Genomic DNA, 19,556 nt, shown 5'->3' with positions numbered 1-19,556 from the left:
GAAAGGCTCCTGGACGCGCTTGTGCGATGATTATGCCCGTGTTCTTCGGCTCAGAGGGAGCTGCCCGGTTCCAGCACGGCAGGTCTCCTCAGAGAGAGTGCTTCATTTCGGGGTCATGGCGCACCTCGCCGTCTTGTCCTCTCCACTGTAGTCCACAGCAACACCAGCCCTGTGGCTCGGGAGCTTCCTCTGTGAGCCGAGCCGGAAGAGTCTGTGCATCTCTGCTCCTTTCCTTTATGGGGCTCACGCAACTCAAGTGCAGTGGTAAAGGGACAGAACAGTCACGAAGGTCGTGCGGCGTGCCCGTGCGCCTCGGCCCAGGAGGCGCGTTGCAGAGTGGGGTCCCGGTTGGATGTCATGGATCCGGCAGGTGCCACAGTGGTTAACTGAGGTTCATGCTCTGTTTCAGGCTGTTTCACTTTCCCCCGAATGTCCCCTTTCTGTGCTGTTGCCTGCCAGAAAGTGGATGACCTTTAACACGTCTGTTGTATTTATTTCTGAGTAGGCAATACATGTACACGACTCAGAGTGAAAATTGTAGAGAGTGTACAGGGGAAAATCTGCCCCCCGCTCCAGATTCTAGCTCGAAGTTTCCCTCGCTGGAGGCAAGTTAAGTTCCTTGTGTATCATTCCAGATGCTCCCCGCGCATATGAGTGCGTCTTTATCAGTCAGCTCGGATGTGTACCTGGGCATTCATTTGTTATTTTTTCCACTTTTGTATTCAGGTTGGTAGCGCACCTTAAACAGTGTCCCTCCCCTTGCTTTGCTCGTTAGGGTTGTTCCATATTGTGGCAGAAAAGCTTTCTCTCGTTCCTTTTTCTGTGCCCATGTGGAGTATCCTGCCGTCGAGGGGACTGTGGGCTGTCGGTGGCTAGGGAGGTGGCCTCCCCCTTCCCAGCTGACAGACGACGCCATAATGAGGGTCTCTGACCTAGCTGCCGTCACGCGGGGGGAGCGAGTCCATCTGATGGCATTTTGGATGTGTCCTGCAGGCTGGCTGCTGGCTCCACGAGGTTCTGTGCTGGCATCCTGAGCACTGCCAGGCACCTGACCATCGAGCAGAAGATGGCAGACTATTCCAACAAGCTCTACCACCAGTTAGAGCAAGAAACGGGCATCCAGACAGGTAAGCAGGTAATCCGCCGCCCGCCGGTCAGCCTGTGGTGCGGACTCCGGGGCTCTGGGCCGTCTGCGCCCGGCACCGCGTCAGCCCGCGGGTTCGGTGGTCAGGACTCGAGTCCCAGGCCGGCGCTGCCGCTCGCCGGGGTCTTTTCCTGGCGCGAGTCTGTCAGCGTGTTGCGCTGTGTCCCGTTTCCCTGCCCGCCGGTCGAGGGGATCCGTCCTTACCCCGGATCCTTTCCAGAGCCTGTCATCCTCAGGATGTGAACGGCTCCCTGGGCCGTTTGCTGTGACTTCACTCACTGAAGTCTATCTAGCAAGTGGCCACACGTGGCTCCTGAACGAAGCCGCCGAGGACTTGCCCCGGTTCGGTGCGTGATGGTGACATTGCTCTGAGCCGCGGCACCTGCCCGGTTGCTCTGAAGGCTGTTTCTGACCAAAGAGCTTAAACGTAGGTTACCCGTCATGTGTGTCGTCAAGGGGAAAGACCCCAGGCAATCGCGAGCTAAGTATGACCAGAGCAAGTAGAGGAAGGGCCGAGCCCCGGGACAGCCCCGCAGGGTCACAAGGTAGAGGGTGTCTGTCCGCGTGTCGTCAGGTGACGGATCGGCCGGAAGCCCAGGGGCCGATGAAACCGTTTGGTGGCCACGGGAGTTGTCCTGGGGGAGTAGCGGGATCTAGAGCTGAAAATTCAGGACGCCCGTGTCCGTCAGGGTTGCTCTTCTGAAGACCCGTGTAATTCAGATCCCAGATGGTTCCAGGCTGATCCTGGCAAGGTTGGTAGTAGCCTGACGTGCTCGCCCGCTGAGGTGGCCCTGCCAGGGGTTGCAGCATAAGCACCGGGGATGTCTCCTTTGCTGCCCGTTCAGCGCTTATGTGACCCGCGCCACGGCTGTCGTTGGGAGGGTGAGAGTTGATGTACTCAGAGGCTGAGGTTTTATGGCATTTCCCTTTCACAGGATTCCTACTCTGGCGAAGCGTCGCCTCGCGTGTAAATCTTGGATCAAGACTGAATGTCTGGGAACTGGGAGCGGGTGGCTGTGTTCGTGCAGAGGGGAGATGCCAGGAGAGGAGCTGGAGGAGGGGAGGGAAGAGGCCGTGGCCCTCTGCCCAGTGGATGAGCCTGGTGCCCCCCCCCCACAGTGTCCTCAGATTTGGCCGGGCTTCCTCTGGAGCGGCGCGGACTCAGTGAAGATGGTAAAAGGCGTCCCCGCTCCTCACCACCTCTGCTTTTGTCACGGAGGTTGGCTGCTGCGTGCAGGACAGGCGGGAGCGGGTCCCTTTTGGTTGGATTTAATTTGGGGGCAACGGGTACTTGAGTCGGGTGGGAGCAGAGTCGGAGTCAGGAGAGGGTCTGCCCCGCGGGCCCCGAGCCGGAACTGCCGACTTGCGGTCCCGGGTTCGGTTCCTCGTGCTTTGCCGAGCCCTGCATCGCTTACCTGCTTGGATGCGAGAGGAACCCGGGCCGTAGGCCTCTTGTCTACAAGGGAAGTTCATCTCACTTGAGTTCTGGGTCATTTCCTGGAACCGCATTTGGAGCCTGGTGTCTCCCTGTTGCTTTGCAGGGCAGCAGGGAAGTCAGGCCAGGGAGGGTGCAGGGGTCACGCTAGTCTGTCACCCCCGTTGCGGTTCAGCCATGGTGCAGCGGAAAGGGGAATGGGGGTCCCCAGCGGAGAATTCCGTTATCCGGCAGGATGTGCAGGGGTCAGTCGGGGGACTGGTTTTGAGCCATTAAATGAAGACACGTGACCTGTATACAAGCTGGATTTCCGGATATTACACGCTAATCCTCAGAGAGAGTGCATTTACGTGAGGGGTGTCTTTGCTCCTTTACTAATCTGACATGTCACTACTTCAGATGAGGTGGTCCATGCAGATCTTGTGTCTCCAAAGTTTGCTTTACCTTTTGTTGGTGTTTATCAGTTCATCATATGCTCTTCATACCATCTTTTGAATCGGGAATTGTTTGGTACATGTTTATTTTTTGTTTCATTAAATGCAAAAATATTTAAAATAATCATTAAAGCGTATTATGGAAGGCTCTGTGAAGCAGCTCATGTGAATAAGTGCTTTGGGGCGCCTGGGAGGCTCAGTCTACCTTCAGTTCAGGGCATGGTCTCGGGGTCCTGGGATCGAGCTCTAGGTTGTGCTCCCTGCTCAGCGGGAAGCCGGCTTTGCCCTCTGCCTGTCTCTCCCACTCATGCTTGCTTGCGCTCTCTCTTACTCTTTCTCTCATAAATGAATAAAATCTAAAAAAAAAAAAAAAAAACAAAAAACAAACCAGTTTGCCTTTCATAACAGCAGAGGAGGGTGCCCCAGTATGCGCCGTTGGTTTGTCCACTTCCCATTACCTGATGTTCATAGTATCCTTTTTTGGTTGTTGGAGAGATGCAGTACAGATCCCTGTAGTTTGCATTTGTTTTCTCTTGCTGTTTCTAAAAGACAGAGTTCTAGAAGATTGATGATTTGAGCAAAAAGCGTTCATATTTTCAACTCTGATAGGTATGGCCAGATCTGTCCCCAAAGGAGCTACCCCTCACCAGCAGGTGTGAGCGCGCTTACTGCCTCAGCGTCTCCTCAGTACTACATATGGGGTTTCCATTCTACTTTCTTGTTAACTAATCTCTCTGCCCAACGTGAGGCTTGAACTCATGACCCCGAGAGCAAGAGTCACGTGCTCTATCAGCTGAGCCGGCCAGGTGCCCCACGTTGGGTATTATTTTCATTTTTACTAATATGAGAGATGGAAAAAGTTATCGGATTCCAGTTTGCATCTTTATCACTTAAATATTATTTCTTAGGTCTATTGGCCATTTGTATTTCTTCTCTGACTTGTTTTTTAACCCACTGAGCCACCCAGGCGCCCCTCTGACTTGTTTTTTAGTATCAGATATCTACCTTCTCTTACCAAACCTGAGAAGTTCTATGTTATGGCTTCAAACCTGGGATAAAGCACGTTTTATGTCAGGAAGCTCTAGACCAAATTTTAAAAGTCCTCTGTGGGAAGACAGTGGACAGGGAGGCTTGTGAAGCAGTGACAGACTGTTGTGGCCGGTGGTTCTGTGGGGAAGAGTGCAGTTTGGCCTCATGCGTGTGCTGTGATGTGCAGCTTTGTGCACAGTGGCCCTGTCCTCCCGGGGGACTGTTTGCTAGGGAGTGGGAAGTGACTGCTAAAGCCTTGTCTGCAGGTGAGACTCCTTGTGATCAGCCCCCTCGCTGGCCACGATCACCCCACTGGCCTGTCTGTCTGCAGTTTTTAAAAAGCAGTCTCTGCAATTTAATCTCCGAACTGAGACATTCTTGTTGTGTCAGGGAAGGGCATATTTACCTGATGATTTCAAAAGAGACGAGAAATATATTTAAGAGATCCTCCTGTGCTGTCTTTTATAAAGATGGCCTGATTGATTTAGCTTTTTCATCATCAGAACTGAGAGTGAAGTATGTTAGGGAGATTGTCACTGACCCAAGCGGGATCAAGGTTGTGTCAGGTATGCTGACTGCAAAGACCAGGAATTGACTCCGGCCAACTTGGACAGAAGGGAGTTTGTCGGAAGGCCATGGGAGCCAGTCGAGTTGGCGGAAGGCTGCCAGCTGGAGAAGGGAGCTAGAGGCTGGACCAGGGGGAACCCAGTGCAGGCAGCCCCTCAGCTGAAACAGGGCCCGTCTGGCCAGGATGCTGCTGCACCTGAGATGACCGGCCTCCAGCAGTCACCCACTTGCTCCAGACCCAGTATGCCACCCAGGAGGGTCTGTCTGGTGGGCTGACTGTGGCCACAGGCCCACCGGCTGTGCTGCAGTGAGAGAGGGAGGGCCCAGCCCCTGGGCACCGGTGTTGTGAGTGGCCTGCATCGGGTCACACTCCCACCAAAACCACAGGGAAAAAGGCTAAAAAGACTGAAGAAGGAGATGGGTTCTGGGGTACATTCCCTTTCAAAAAGCTTTGTAGCAACAGTATCTCTCATTTTTATTTTACGAGTGATTATTGAAGATGTACATGAAAATCCAACTCGATCCTCCCAAAACCCTAGCCGAGGATGTCTGGGTGGTGGTGGTTCCAGGACCCCTCACTGGTCTTCGAACTTACAGTCTAGGGGGCTTGCCCCTCTGACCCCTACGGGAGGCCTGGGCTGCTCAGTCTGGGCTGGTTTTCCTTACAGGTTACATAAGGACAGGCTCGGTCTTTCTGGCCCAAACTCAGGACCGGCTGATCTCCCTGAAGCGCATCAACTCAAGGCTGAAGTACGTATGAGGCTAGAAGCCTGTCCTGATGCTCCTGTCAGACTGACCTCTGCCAGAGGGCCATGCATATCATTGTCCCCTTGTGTTCTGCGGCAGTGTCATAGGCATCCCTTCTGAGATCATCTCTCCCAAGAAGGTCGCTGAACTTCATCCTCTCCTCAACGTGCACGACCTGGTGGGGGCCATGCATGTTCCCGAGGATGCCGTGGTGTCCTCTGCTGATGTGGCTCTTGCCCTGGCCAGTGCTGCCTCCCAAAATGGTAAGCGAGTTCCTGGGTGAGGAAGGAAGGGGTTACATAAGAAGGTGTCTCACAACTGGCGGTGACTCCAGTTCAGCTTCCGTTTCTGAGCATTGCCTCTTAGAGTGTTTGTTTGAATGTACTATCTGTTAATAAATGTTTCCTCAGGGCCATATTTTTCTTAATAAAGTTCTAAGGAACTGCTTTTAGTACTGATCAGTGCACTTCAGGCCTATGGGACTCCCCCCACCCCCAAGAACATGAGAAGCTCCAAGGTCAAAAGACACAAGTGGACTAAATCCACAGCTGGTTGTGTCCTGGGGTTGGAATGAACGAGGGGAAGACTAACCACTGTCTACGGTGTTCTCTTTGGATGAACTGATTCACGGTGTGGGTGCATTAGGATTTAAGGTGCTTTATTTGAACTTTTTCTCCCCTACCCCTTTTATGATTCCTGGAATGGAGTTGTGTGCTAACGTTGTCCGCTGTTTTAAGTCTTGGAAAAGGCCCACTGATATAGTCTCAGGATGTGGTTCCTGGGAATTTTTTTTTTTTTTTTTAATAAATCACTGACCTGGCTTTTTCAAAAGTGTTTCTCAGGGGTTGAGAATCTGCTACAGAGACCTTAATTCTGGGCCATTAGAGAATGGATGCATCGACTTTCTTTACCTTGGAACAGGTGTCCAGATTTATGACCGGACCAGTGTTCTTCACGTAATGGTCAAGAAAGGTCAAGTTACTGGTGTGGAGACAGATAAAGGACAGATCGAGTGCCAGTATTTTGTCAACTGTGCTGGTCAGGTAGGGGAGCAACCATACTGGGTCACTGATTTTCTCACTTCACTGTTCCCTCTGGGATTTTAGGTATGGAGATGTAAGGTTAATGCAATGATGAACTCAGCAGTCCTCAGGGATCACCTGTTCCTTGTTTGGACTAGAAACCTCAGAATTCTTTTATTCTTTTTTTTTTTTTTTTTTAGATTTTATTTATTTATTTGACAGATCACATGTAGGCAGAGAGAGAAGAGGAAGCAGGCCCCCTGACAAGCAGAAAGCCCGATGCAGGGCTCAATCCCAGGACCCTGAGATCATGACCTGAGCCAAAGGCAGAGGCTTTAGCCCACTGAGCCACCCAGACACCCCAGAATTCTTTTTTTTAAAAATATTTTTATTTTTATTTAACAGACAGAGATCACAAGTAGGCAGAGAGTCGGGCAGAGAGAGGGGAGGGGGAGAAGCAGGCTCCCTGCTGAGCAGAGCGGCTGATGCGGGGCTTGATCCCAGGACCCTGGGATTATGACCTGAACCGAAGGCAGAGGCTTTAACCCACTGAGCCACCCAGGCGCCCCCAGAATTCTTTTATTCTAAATCAGAGGCCTCCAGCCAGTCCTCAGAAAGGAGCACCAGTGGTGACCTTTTCCTCCCGCCACCCTGGGTTAATCGGTGCCAGGAAGTCTGCGAAATGGTCGGGCATTGACAGAAATCCTTGGCGTTAGGTCTCCTTTGGTGTTTCATTTCATCCTGCCACCCAGCAAATAAAGCACAGGGCTATTTTTTGTGTCGGGAGTGTGGATTCGGTTCAGAACACTAAGCTGCTCTTACTTTTAAGGCAGATTGGTTCCTTGCCTTCCACTCTACAATCTTCAGAGGACCTGGGGTGGTTTTTGCCTTGTGAACATCACATATGACGGTATCTGGGATTTGTAGGTATCAGGCATTTTGTTACAAGGGCATCACTTGTCCCCCAATGAGCTCCTTTTATGAGTTGCTAAATCTCTCATTCTTTGGTCTAAAAATAATTGTTATGGTTTAAAAAGGACCGTGTTCCTCCCCGCCCACATAACTAAAGCAGGCTGCACCTTGGCTTCCCACACCTGACCTTGGGGCAAGCACACACACAGGCCACTTGAAATTAAGCTCTGGCAAGCGGCTGAACATGCTCATTTGTCTTTCTTTCCTCTTCCCACCCACAAATCAATCTGTCCGTTTGTAGTGGGCATACGAGCTGGGTCTGTCCAACGAGGAGCCGGTTAGTATCCCGTTACATGCCTGCGAACACTTCTACCTTCTGACTCGCCCCTTGGAGACCCCTCTGCAGAGCAACACACCAAGTGAGGACTTACACTTTGTTTTTAATCTTGTTTCCTTGCCGCTGTCCTGTCCTCTGAAAAGGAAGACTTTCTCCTCAGGATAGTGCTTGGAAGAGCCTCGTCTCTTCTGGAGCGTGTTACGGGGAAGCCGACCCAGTTCTACCTTTTCTCTAAGGACTTTTTATGAAAGGATGGACAAAATGGGCATTCCACCGAAGCAATTTTTTGGTTGGTTGATTTTGTAAGCTGATTGCAGCCCCACACAGAGGTCCAGGCCAAGAATATTTGCAGTGTAACCTGGAGTTTTTGACAGGAATGGCGTACACTGTGGAGGGCTTCTAGGTGAGCTCCAGTCTGGTTGCTCCATGGCCCCGAGTGCCACAGGAGAGGGCTTGACATCATCTGGAAGGTCTCGACCCTGAGAATGGGCTTGCGGTCCCCCTATTCTGCTAGGCTTTTCCTGCAGCACTGCAGCAGTGCCATAGTTTGGTTGCGAGCCCGGGTCAGAGCTTCTGGGTAACTGATCAGAGAAGCGGTGTCCCCTGTGACTCTGAGAGGGGCAGGTCCTCCCCCATGACCTCGAAAGGTCTGCATTCCCTGGATGCTCTTTGGCTAATAAAGCTAATAATGGGTGTCTGGGTTCTGCTTTTTCTGTGCACTTAGAGAGCTGGCCTACCTCTGAACCTTCTATCCCCCACTCCCTTGTTGTTTCTCTTCCTCAGCTATTGTGGATGCTGACGGAAGGATTTATATCCGGAACTGGCAGGGTGGCATCTTGTCTGGGGGCTTTGAGAAGAACCCGAAGCCCATCTTCACTGAGGGCAAGAACCAGCTGGAGATTCAGAATCTGCAGGAAGACTGGGATCACTTTGGTACGCAAACTAGGGGGTAACTGTAATGCCCCGTGTTGTCTAAGATGATGTCTTTCTGAAAGCATTTTTCAAGAAGAGTTCATTCTTCGATCTTTGTAACAGCCCCATGAGATGTTCACAGAGGGTAGCCTACGGAGTTTGCCTGGTCTAAGGCTGTGGTTACAGGGTAGCAGATTCTGGGGACAAAGATCTTAGTTAAGGGACTTCTGGCCTATTACTATACCTAAAACAACTGCTAAAATTCTAGGCTAGGAGGAAACCTTTTTGTAGGCAGCTTGGAAAATTAAATTTTTAGAAAGCAGAATCTTTTTGTTAATGTAGTCTTTTAGACTTTTTTTTAAAAGATTTTATTTATTTATTTGACAGAGACACAGCGAGAGAGGGAACACAAGCAGGGGGAGTGGGAGAGGGAGAAGCAGGCTTCCCTCTGAGCAGGGAGCCCAATTCAGGACTCGATCCCAGGGCCCTCAGATCATGACCTGAGCCAAAGGCAGACGCGTAATGACTGAGCCACCCAGGTGTCCCTTTTAGCTGGTTTTTGTTTTTATTGAAGAAGAATTGACCTATGATACTGTATTAGTTTCAGGTGTATATCACAGTGATTCACTATTTATATGCCCCTTGATTTTGTAATTTTTTTATTTCCTTACTAAAAAGAAATACAGATAGTTAATACAGCCCTGTGGCCCAGATTCCAAAGATATGGTGTATAATGTAGAGTTTCCCCTCCCACCCTTAATAGACTTTTTTTTTTTTAAATAAACTTTTTATTATGGGAGATTTCAGACTTTTAAAAATGCAGAGAATAGTATAGAGAACCCTCTGTGTACCCACCAGCCAGCTGCAGTCTGGTTTCATCTGTTGCCACTGTCCCCCGGAGTAATTCCCAGATGCCGGGCTGACTTGCCAACAGGCTGGTGACCTGTCTTTTGTAGCTGTTCCAGTTTGGGAAATCCTTGCTTTTCCCCAACTACCAGTCCCTTGGCGATCTTACTTGTCCTTCTGTGTGTTGTGTGCCCTTCCACAGCTCCTCGCCTTTCTAACGAGTGTCTTTTTTCTCTGTCTTTATGCCAAGCACTTCGTAGGTTTGTCCCTTAACTCCAGCATGGTTTCTGCTTTCTGACTCGGGCCATTTGGCTCTTCTGAGAAAGCCTCCTTCAGGAGGTTCTCTGTGATACGAGGGAGTCGGGAAGCAGGAGTTGGAACGTTTTGAATCCCCTAAAGCTGAGGACCGTGTTTGGGTTTGTTCTCACGGTTCAGAGCCCCTGCTGAGTTCCCTCCTGCGTCGCATGCCCGACCTGGAGACCCTGGAGATCCTGAAGTTGGTGAACTGCCCTGAGACCTTCACCCCGGACATGAGGTGCATCATGGGCGAGTCTCCTTCGGTGAGGGGCTACTTCGTCCTGGCGGGAATGAACTCTGCCGGCCTTTCGTTCGGTGGAGGGGCTGGGAGGTAAGTGTTCCTTGCTCTGCCCCCGTTTGCCGGGCGCTTCCTTCCTGCAGTCACTTGTTGCTCCTGTGGCGCGTCACGGGGGGTGGGCAGTGTGGCACATTAACTGTGAGGAGGTAGCCGTGATTGGAGAGTTGTGCCCTAAGGTCATCACTGTGGCATATTCCGGAAGTGTCACTGTGCATAGTGGTCGCGAACTCTTTGGAATTAGTCTTGGAGCCTGTGAGATGTACTTTTGGGCTCCTGCAGTGGTTACAAATGTTGATCCTTCAAGTGCATTTGAGTTTGGAAACCGTAAGTGCTGTGAGACAGAGGATCATGCTGAGTAATACAAGTCTTTTGAAAAAATTACATACTAATTAAAAGCAGCCAGTCAGAAAGGACAAACACTGTGGTTGAACTTCTCTGAACTCCTTGGAGTGCCGGGGCGGCTGGCAGGCTGGGGCAGCGGAGCGGAGGGGGCCGCGGGCTGTGCGGAGGGAGTTTCGGTTTGGGAAGTTGAAGAGTTCAGGAGGTGGTGGCCGTGGCGGCCACCCGGCACTGTCGAAGTACGTACTGCCCCTGAACCTCACACAGGAAAACGATTAAGGTGTTCAATTTTATGTTCTGTTTTGTTCTATGTTCTGTTATGTTCTGTGTATTTTAGCACATTAAATTTCTGAATTTTTTTTATTGATCTGAATTTTTTATTGATGAGGCCATTTTTCTTGAGTGACTTATAGAATGGCTCTGAAAACAGGGAAGAGGAGTTACCCAAAGTGGCTGGAGCTGAGATATGGTCAGATAGCTGTATAACCTCCAAGGGTTTTCCAGGAAAAAACCACTGGATGGATAAATTAGAGTACACCTCTATTTTCGTCTTTTTTCACAGATGTGGCTTGTCTTATAGCACTTTCTAGGGAATCTTACTAGAGTTAAAATTCTCACAGTGGTTTTGAGAGCAGTAGATGGATCATGTTTGTTTGTTCAGAAAAGTTAAGGGATTTGCCCACAATTTCTCAACTGGTCTGTGACAAGACGGGCTGTTTCTGTTGGCTGTTGCTTCCGCGTACAGTTAGGAGAGTGTCCCATGGGAGGTATAGCAGCTTCCCCCACGTCTAAACAGGTACCTCGCTGAGTGGATGGTGCACGGTTCCCCATCAGAAAACATCTGGGAACTGGACTTGAAGCGTTTCGGAGCCCTCCAGAGCAGCCGCACCTTTCTGCGTCACCGGGTCATGGAAGTCATGCGTGAGTGGAGCTTGGTCCCGGCAGTGCCTTGTTGAAGGTGTCTGCCCTGGGGCCTGCTTGATCATTCTGAGGGGCAGTTGTTTAATAAGTTCTGATGTCTGGTTGAGGCATTAGGCCCTGGGTGATATTTACAGAACCTTCTCTTTAGTATATTGTCTTTTATTTACCTCTGGGAATAGGAAAGAATAGGGCTTCCATGCGGATTCCTAGCGTCATCTGCTTTCCACGGCGCCTGCCAAGCTCCCATGCCAGGTGAATTTTCTCGCTCCCTCCTTGATCTTTGAGACCATGATTTGGTCAGGCAGAGAATTTGCCACATTATTCTCAAAGCTTCAGGCTTCTCTGAGTGATTTTTGTCATTAACTGTTACATGCTAGCAAGATAGGAGACCACTACTCATGTAAATATAAAACATATGCTTCTGTTCTCCTTGGTCTTCCCTCCAGCTTTGAAGGCCTCTTCCTTTTAACTTGTTACTGTACCTTGTCTCTGATTTATTTTCTAGTAAACCCTCAGAGTCAGCTTTTGTATCAGAATCTGAACCAAATCAGACTGTCATTTCACTGTCCTATACTGAGGAACTATTATTCTGAGAGTTTGCCAAAATATTCCTAAATATTTGGGGCATATTTATACTCACAGCCAAGTTTCTGCACTGGCTCTGAGCACCAGTCTTGATTAACAGTGAATTGTTGATTAAGTAGTGGTGGGGGTCAGGGGCCCATTCACAATGAGGCCTTTGGTTAAGCATTAGCATCTATGTGCTCACTTCTGGCCTGTGGCAGACAACTGTCTGTGGGAGACAGAGGGCCTGGCAGCAGTGTGGGTGGCCACTAAGATTCTTTAATTTTAGCAGAGATTTTGGTTAAAATGATGAACTGCCTTAATAAGTCTTGATTTTCCCAGCTGTAGTTTCTTTAGAACCTGTGCAAATTGTAATGGAGCTTTACTTTCTACTTGATGACGTGACACTTCTGGTGGCCACCTCCGATTCTCACATGACAGGAATCGCAGGCACAATAGAAAGTGGGGAAGCTAAGTAGGACCTTAAATGTGAGCGGGGACTGAAACATCGTCACAAGTTAAGGCAACCAGCGTGGGTCCCTTCTCTGCATTTCTCAGCCTCCTCTGCAGCCTGCTGTCCCTCTTGTGTGGCATGCCACGAGGTCAGGTTTTCTCTGTGCTAGGACTCAAGTTCACACTCTGGCTGGCTGTTTTCACATCTTGCTGTCGGAGATTAGACACTAGGAGACATGAATTCTGACCTTGGCTTTGTTATGTGACTACGTCACTGGGCCAGGGCTCTGCAACCCGTCCTACATCACAGCCACCAAATCAGGGTATACTCTGTGCCCTTTCACTTCGAAAGCGGGTCAGATGTTAGAGAGAGGTGTCTGTAGCAGTTCTGAGGGCTCAGCGACTCTGGCCCCATAAAGCAGCACACGCCGTGTGTTCACACGTTGTTGCCTGTTGTTGCCTGCTGTGTGCTGTGGCGATGCAGCCTTCCCCTCTGCTGGGGAAATCGGACCTTCCTCCCATCGACTCTGCCTGCGGATTCGAACCTGGAGGTGTTCTGCGGCTCACAGCTGTGTAACTGTGAGGGAGGAGCACGGCTTCTGCAGCATTCCTCTTTCTTTGGGAGCCGGCCTGTCGCACTGGGCACTGGTCCATATTAGGCCCTGTTAGTCCGCAGAGTGTGCTCTTGTGCACAGGAGCAAGTCCTGAACCTCGTGCATGCTGTGTTCTCCGCCCTGTGGTTTGGGCTGGCAGAGACTGTCCCTATCTGTTCCAGCTCTGCTGTACGATCTGAAGGTTCCCCGTTGGGACTTCCAGACCGGGAGGCAGTTACGCACCTCCCCTCTCTATGACCGGCTGGACGCACAAGGAGCCAGGTGGATGGAGAAACATGGATTTGAGAGGCCCAAGTACTTTGTGCCACCGGACAAGGGTAAGAAGGCCTATTTTCATTTTTGTTCCTTTTTGTCCTGGGGGCCAATAAAACCCATTTAAAATGCATTACAGCTAGAACATGTTCCTAGAGGAGTAAACAAAATCTGTCACGCTCTACTAAGCTCCACACAATATAAATCTCCTTTTCTCTTTTTCTTTTGTTGTTTTCTGGTCCACAGACCTCCTGGCATTGGAACAGAGCAAGACGTTCTATAAGCCAGACTGGTTTGAAATTGTGGAGTCCGAGGTCAAGTGCTGTAAGGAAGCTGTGTGCGTCATTGACATGTCTTCTTTCACAAAGTTTGAAATAACAGTAAGTGCTTGGGAACCAAAAGAAGAGATTAGGAACCTTTGCGTATTCGTTGAATGCCCCATTTTTCATCTGTCACTTTAAAACTGCTTCTCTAAGAACTCTGGTATATCTTAGTGTTTTAGCTGTATTATAGCATTTCTCTAAATTTTAAGCTGTTTCTGGGTTGTAATCCGCTTGCCGAGGCCCACTTACCATCGGAATCGAGCTAGCTTTCTCCGGAGCTTCTGGCCGGTGGAGTAAAACCAGGCATCATTGCTGGGGGATGATGAGGGAAATCTCCTCAGCAGGTCACAGTGTTACCCGGCCACAGGCTTTCGTGCTCACGCTCTCTGCTTTGTTCCCTAACCCGGCAGTCCACCGGGGACCAGGCCCTGGAAGTCCTTCAGTACCTCTTCTCCAACGACTTGGACGTGCCTGTGGGCCACATCGTGCACACCGGCATGCTCAACCAGGGCGGGGGCTATGAGAACGACTGCAGTGTCGCGCGCCTGAGCAAGCGCAGGTGAGGCCCACGTCCCCCACCGCCCCCCACGGCCCCCGACTCCATGCGGGGAGCCGAGCGCCCGGCCCTGGGCTCCAGGAAACCAGCTTACACCCAGGACACAGATTTTAGACATTCCTGGCCTGGTCATTGGCAGTGCAATACAGACAGAAATCACAAGGGAAGGAAAAGAAACCCCCAGATTAATAAAATTCTCTGTGAACAGAGGAGTCACCCTAGGGGCAGAGATGGTCGCTTACCATAGTCGGTCTTGTATGCTGTCTTGGCACCGACAGGAAGCCCGGGTCTTGTTTTGTGCTTACTTGGTAGGTCCTGGGCTTGGGCACTGCTGGCCCTCTCTGAAAGCTAGGTCTTCTGCTCATGGGTTGCTTTGAAATGAGTTAACCTGCCTGCTTCCTGAGCCTTTCTCAGCTGCCTGGCTTTGATTACTCTCTGTCTCCCTCTCAGTTTCTTCATGATTTCCCCCACCGACCAGCAGGTCCACTGTTGGGCCTGGCTTAAGAAACACATGCCGGAAGACAGCAACCTGCTTCTTGAGGACGTCACCTGGAAATACACCGGTAGGCGGGCCCTCTGGGGTCAGCTGTGCAGGGAAAGGCCAGCCTGTCCAGATGTGTCTTCTCCATTTGCCTTCTTTCTATTTGACATTCAGAAATGGGGATCAGAGTCAGAGGCGTGCAGGAGGCTCTCTGGGCGCACAGCGTTGCTCTCTGATACCCAGGTTTTTGTCAGTGCGGTGTGCACTGAGTTGTGCTTCAGTTGTGGTTTGTTTTGTTTGCTGTTGTATCCCTACGGCCAGCGTGGAGGAGTGCAGATATTGCTGAAATGAATGAGTAAATCATTTGAATAGTATTTTTTTTTTAAGATTTTATTTATTTATTTGACAGAGAGTGAGAGAGGGAACACAAGCAGGGGGAGTGGAAGAGGGAGAAGCAGGCTTCCTGCTGAACAGGGATCCCAGCGTGGGGCTCGTTCCCAGGACCCTGGGATCATGTCCTCAGCCAAAGGCAGATGCTTAACAACTGAGCCACCAGGGACCCCAATAGGTTTTGTTTTTTTTTTTTTTTTTTTTTAAAGATTCTCTGTATCTATCTATTTGACAGGGCGCCTGGGTGGCACAGTCGGTTGGGCATCTGACTTGATTCCATCTCAAGTCATGATCTCAGGGTTGTAAGATCAAGCCCTACGTGAGGCTCATTGTGGAGTCGGCTTGAGATTCTCTCTCTCCCTCTGCCCTTCCTCCCCATCATGTGCTCACACACTCTCTAAAAGAGATAAAATTTCCTTTAAAAGATTTATCAGGGGCACCTCGGTGGCTCAGTCATTAAGCGTCTGCCTTCTGCTCAGGTCACAATCTCAGGGTCCTGGGATCAAGCCCCACATCAGGCTTCCTGCTCAGCGAGAAGCCTGCTTCTCCCTCTCCCACTCCCCCTGCTTGTGCTTCCCTCTCACTGTCAAATAAATCAATTATTTAAAAAAATATTTTATTTATTTATCAGCAGACTCCATGCTGAGCGGTGAGCTCAACATGGGACCTGATCCCATGACCCTGAGATTGTTACCTGAGATAAAATCAAGAGTCGGATGCCCAACCCACTGCATCACTCAGGTGTCCTGAACGGTACTTTTTAATTTATTGCTGATGTATTATTCTCCTCAGAATTTCCCGTTACCTTCTTTAAGTGAGTGAATAATTTTTGAGGATGACTTAATTTTATTCATTTATTTGACAGAGAGAGATCACAAGTAGGCAGAGAGAGAGAGAGAGAGGAGGAAGCAGGCTCCCTGCTGAGCAGAGAGTCTGATGCGGGACTTGATCCCAGGACCCTGAGATCATGACCTGAGCTGAAGGCAGCGGCTTAACCTACTGAGCCACCCAGGTGTCCCTAATTTTTTTATTTTAAGATTTTATTTATTTATTTGACAGAGAAGCAGTGAGAGATGGAGCATAAGCAGGGGGAGCAGGAGAGGGAGAAGCAGGCTTCCCACAGAGCAGGTAGCCCGATGCGGGACTCAATCCCAGGACCCAAGATCATGACCTGAGCTGAAGGCAGACACTCAGCTGACTGAGCCACGCAGGCTCCCCAAGGATGACTTAATTGTCTCCTCCTGAGCAGTCCTGTGGGGGAGCAGCCCCTCCTTCTACCTGCTCATTCTAGGTTTAATGCCTGCCAACCCCCCATTTAACTGACACCCGCCCCTCGTCCCCAGCAGGCCCTCGTTGCCAATTCATAGCAGCTTTTCCTTCTTGCTACCAGACTGGCAGACTGTAGAACCAGAGTTGTTTTCTAGCCCCTGAGGGTGGTTGGTGTGTAGTTCCCACAGGCTGCTGTCACATGATGGACTCCAGGCTGGTTGGGCAGCTCTCCTCAGGGCTGTCCTCCTGGTGCAGATCGGGGATTGGGCTCCTCCCATCACGTAGCAGCCTGGGAAAAGGGAGGCAGTGGGAACTGTGCAGCCAGTTCATGGCCAGGCCTGGCAGTGGGCACCTGTCGTCAGCCAGGACATGGTCTCCCGATCCCAGTGTCCCTGCAGAGGCGGCTGTGGGTTGTCTCCCAGTGCAGCCGGGCAGAGGAAGCAGCTCGCTGGGTGCTGTTGCCAGCAGTCAGTAGCTAGCTGCCTGTGGCAGCCTGTCAGGAGGGGTGTGTTTGTCAGAATGGAAGGACTCTCTGTCCATCCTTGGGTTGCCTGAGCAAAGGGTTGCTGTCACGGTCTCAATGCCCAGGCCTGGCAGCAAGGGATCAAGTCCAAAACAGACTTTTCTCTTTGGCCCCGCTGTCACCTGGACTGGCATCTCTCGCTCCTTTCCATTTAGCCCTCAATCTGATCGGTCCTCGAGCTGTGGATGTGCTGTCTGAGCTGTCCTATGCCCCTATGACTCCGGACCACTTCCCAAGTCTGTTTTGCAAGGTGGGTACTAATACAGTTTTAGTTGTTAAGTGGGTTGTTAAGGGAATACTTGTTTTATAGTGACGGCAATTACATGTTCTTACTACAGCAACTGATGCCCACAAAGGGTGTTGTGGTTTTCATTAAGCAAACAAAATGACTCAGTAAATTCATTTATTTTTCACCCTGCCAGGTCTCCTTATTCAGTAAGCATTAGGCTATCTTTGAAAGTGGATTTAACTTCTCTCAGTATCAGCCCTATATATTTATTGCTTTATGTAGCAGTGGCTTAAATTTTCTAAGAGCATTATTACACAGATGCCAAAAATGCTGGTTAAGGTCAGGTTCGCATTCTCTGTGCTTCCCCTTCCCCTTCACAGAGTAACTTCTGTCTGTGCAGTATCTCTGGTGAGCAGCTTCTGTGAGTTCCTTATGTTTGGCAACAGTAGCCATTGATAACTAAGTAAAACAAGTGGGAACTGAATGCTGGTAAATGAGGTCTAAACGGACCAGTGGTTTGGTGACCTGTAACCAACAGCCGTGGGACAGTTACTCATAGAGGCTCCTCGAAATTTGGACCCAAGCTGGGATCCAGCTGCTGACTGTACAGTTTTCCTTTTCCTCCGCGGCAGAATGGTAGCAACGGAAAGCTCACGCCATTAGCCGTTAGCAGGCCCTTCCCTGCAGGGCTTGCTTCCTGATGAGTGGTCCATGTGCGTGAGCCTGCGGAGCAGCGTGTCCTCTTGGGCTCCCTGGGGGAGTAGCTTGCTTCACTGCCATCTGGGACTTAGCACTTTCCCCGATAGGAACAGCAATGGTGCCAGAGGGCCGTTAGGTAACTAAGGCTCCATAAACACATTCTGAGGGTGAGAAGCCCAGCCTCTGACCCGAGTAGCAGGTGCACCACGTTCTGTGGTCATCGGGTGCCCTCTTGTGGGGCAGGTGCCCAGGACTTGGCTGCCAGATCCCCTGGAGAAGACATTGACCCGGTCTTCATCACTCAAGAGGCCCCTGACTACAACCAATCCTCAGCAGGGCTTTGTGCAAAGAAATGTTTCTTGCTTGTAAAGACTTTGCCTCCACTTCCCACCAGCAGCTTGGCTGGCCCTCCTGCAGTGGCGACACTCCTGAGAAGAGAGATTGTAGCGACTCTGCTCCATTCCTGCTGACCCCAGTACTTGCAGACAGACCACTTGGAGGATGAATTTTTCATTCACATGTGCCCCTTGTCGAATCAGAGGTGCAGAGCTAACGAGAGGGGCTCACCTCAGGTGTTCGTCGCTCCGCAAGCGCCGGGTGCCCAGGACCTCTGAAGTGCCCGTGCTCAACTGCTCCCTCTGCTTCCACAGGAGATGAGCGTGGGCTACGCGAACGGGATCCGGGTGATGAGCATGACGCACACAGGAGAGCCGGGATTCATGCTATATATCCCCATAGAGGTGAGCCTCCCGGGGAAGGCGCCGGCTTCCCCACGCCGGCTGGGCACTGGCAGGGCTAGAGAGCGTTTCCAGCTGGGCCTTGGGAACTGAGGTAGGCTGCAGTGGAGGGACTTCAACATTTGAACTAAGATTTTACTTTTTTGAAGAGGAAATACATTTACATGGTTTAAAAATCAAAACCTAGGGGCGCCTGGGTGGCTCAGTGGGTTAAAGCCTCTGCCTTCGGCTCAGGTCATGATCTCAGGGTCCTGGGATCGAGCCCCAAATCGGGCTCTCTGCTCAGCAGGGAGCCTGCTTCCCCCTCTCTGCCTACTTGTGATCTGTCAAATAAATAAATAAAATCTTTACAAATTAAAAAAAAAAATCAAAACCTATAGGAAGGATTTAGTGCCACCTGAGCAGTTCCCAGCAACCACTAGTGACCAGCTATTTTTTGTAGGTCATGTCCAAGATTTCTGTGCATATGCAGATAAGTTCAAAGACACCATAACCCTTTTTTAGAAACACAGATGGAAGCATACAGATGTTCTTAATAATCGTAGAGCTCCTTCCGGGTCAGTACCTAAAGAGAAGAGCTCCCTCTTTATTTTTTAACAATGGTGAGTCTTCCTTCACATCACATCATCAAATCATCATTTACGTGATTAGTCTGGGACTAATGGATGTTTGTGGGTGGAGCGCTTTGTAGGCCTTTGTTACAAGCCGCTCTGTGTACCGGTGTCTTCCCGGGCCGCACACGCGCACGCCCCAGCGCTGCTCTCTCACACGCTGGCACGCTGGCTGATAGGTACGGCGTTGTCAGCGCACTCTTCACTTTCTTTGTGAGATGAAGCAACTTTTCAGAACCCATTTCCAAGTAAAAGCTCATCTGTAGGACCTGTGCACTCCTGCCTGCCCCTCCCCCACCTTGTTCTTCTGACCTTATCCTTTCTCTGCCTCTTCTGCTCCACGCCAGTCCTGGACTGTGCTGCTGCTCCTGCCTCAGGGTCTTTGCACTTGGCTCTTCCCCTTCCCTGGTGTGCCCTTCCCCCATCGGGAGGCTCTCAGAGCCGCACCTGCTTCGGGTCGCGTTCACATGGCATCTTCCGGATGAAGCCTTAACGGGCGCAACAGCCAGAACCAGAACCCCCTGGTTCTCCCTCTCTGCTTTCCATCTGATAAAATGTGTTTTATTTATTTCATTCATCAGATTACCTTTAATTTAAGTTCTCTGAAGGCAGGAT

The 19,556-nt window shown here is 50.5% G+C and overlaps 1 protein-coding gene across 6 annotated transcripts in view; it reads left to right on the top strand.

The window, feature by feature from the left end:
* The window catches only part of LOC101692716 (pyruvate dehydrogenase phosphatase regulatory subunit, mitochondrial), a 37,907-nt gene that overhangs the window by 8,395 nt on the left and 9,956 nt on the right, over positions 1–19,556 (top strand). For 5 of the 6 annotated variants that reach the window (XR_006605605.1, XR_006605603.1, XR_006605604.1 and 2 more), the window contains 14 exons: positions 994–1,127; positions 5,278–5,359; positions 5,456–5,619; positions 6,278–6,399; positions 7,592–7,709; positions 8,411–8,560; positions 9,821–10,013; positions 11,116–11,240; positions 13,033–13,188; positions 13,370–13,503; positions 13,857–14,005; positions 14,453–14,565; positions 16,821–16,915; positions 18,244–18,333. Coding sequence is in view for 3 of the 6 variants with exons in the window: in XM_013057020.2 (XP_012912474.1) it covers positions 994–1,127; positions 5,278–5,359; positions 5,456–5,619; positions 6,278–6,399; positions 7,592–7,709; positions 8,411–8,560; positions 9,821–10,013; positions 11,116–11,240; positions 13,033–13,188; positions 13,370–13,503; positions 13,857–14,005; positions 14,453–14,565; positions 16,821–16,915; positions 18,244–18,333 (1,825 nt within the window). In the remaining 3 variants the exon portion in view is untranslated. The remainder of the gene's footprint in view (positions 1–993; positions 1,128–5,277; positions 5,360–5,455; positions 5,620–6,277; positions 6,400–7,591; positions 7,710–8,410; positions 8,561–9,820; positions 10,014–11,115; positions 11,241–13,032; positions 13,189–13,369; positions 13,504–13,856; positions 14,006–14,452; positions 14,566–16,820; positions 16,916–18,243; positions 18,334–19,556) is intronic. The other variant, XM_045076302.1, reaches the window with a different exon arrangement.

Source organism: Mustela putorius, unplaced genomic scaffold (genome assembly GCF_011764305.1).
Source record: "Mustela putorius furo isolate JIRA1106 unplaced genomic scaffold, ASM1176430v1.1 tig00000174_pilon_pilon_pilon, whole genome shotgun sequence".
Taxonomy (NCBI): Eukaryota; Metazoa; Chordata; class Mammalia; order Carnivora; family Mustelidae; genus Mustela; species Mustela putorius.
Note: the sequence above shows the minus strand (reverse complement) of the source record. Positions and strands in the feature narration are given on the sequence as shown.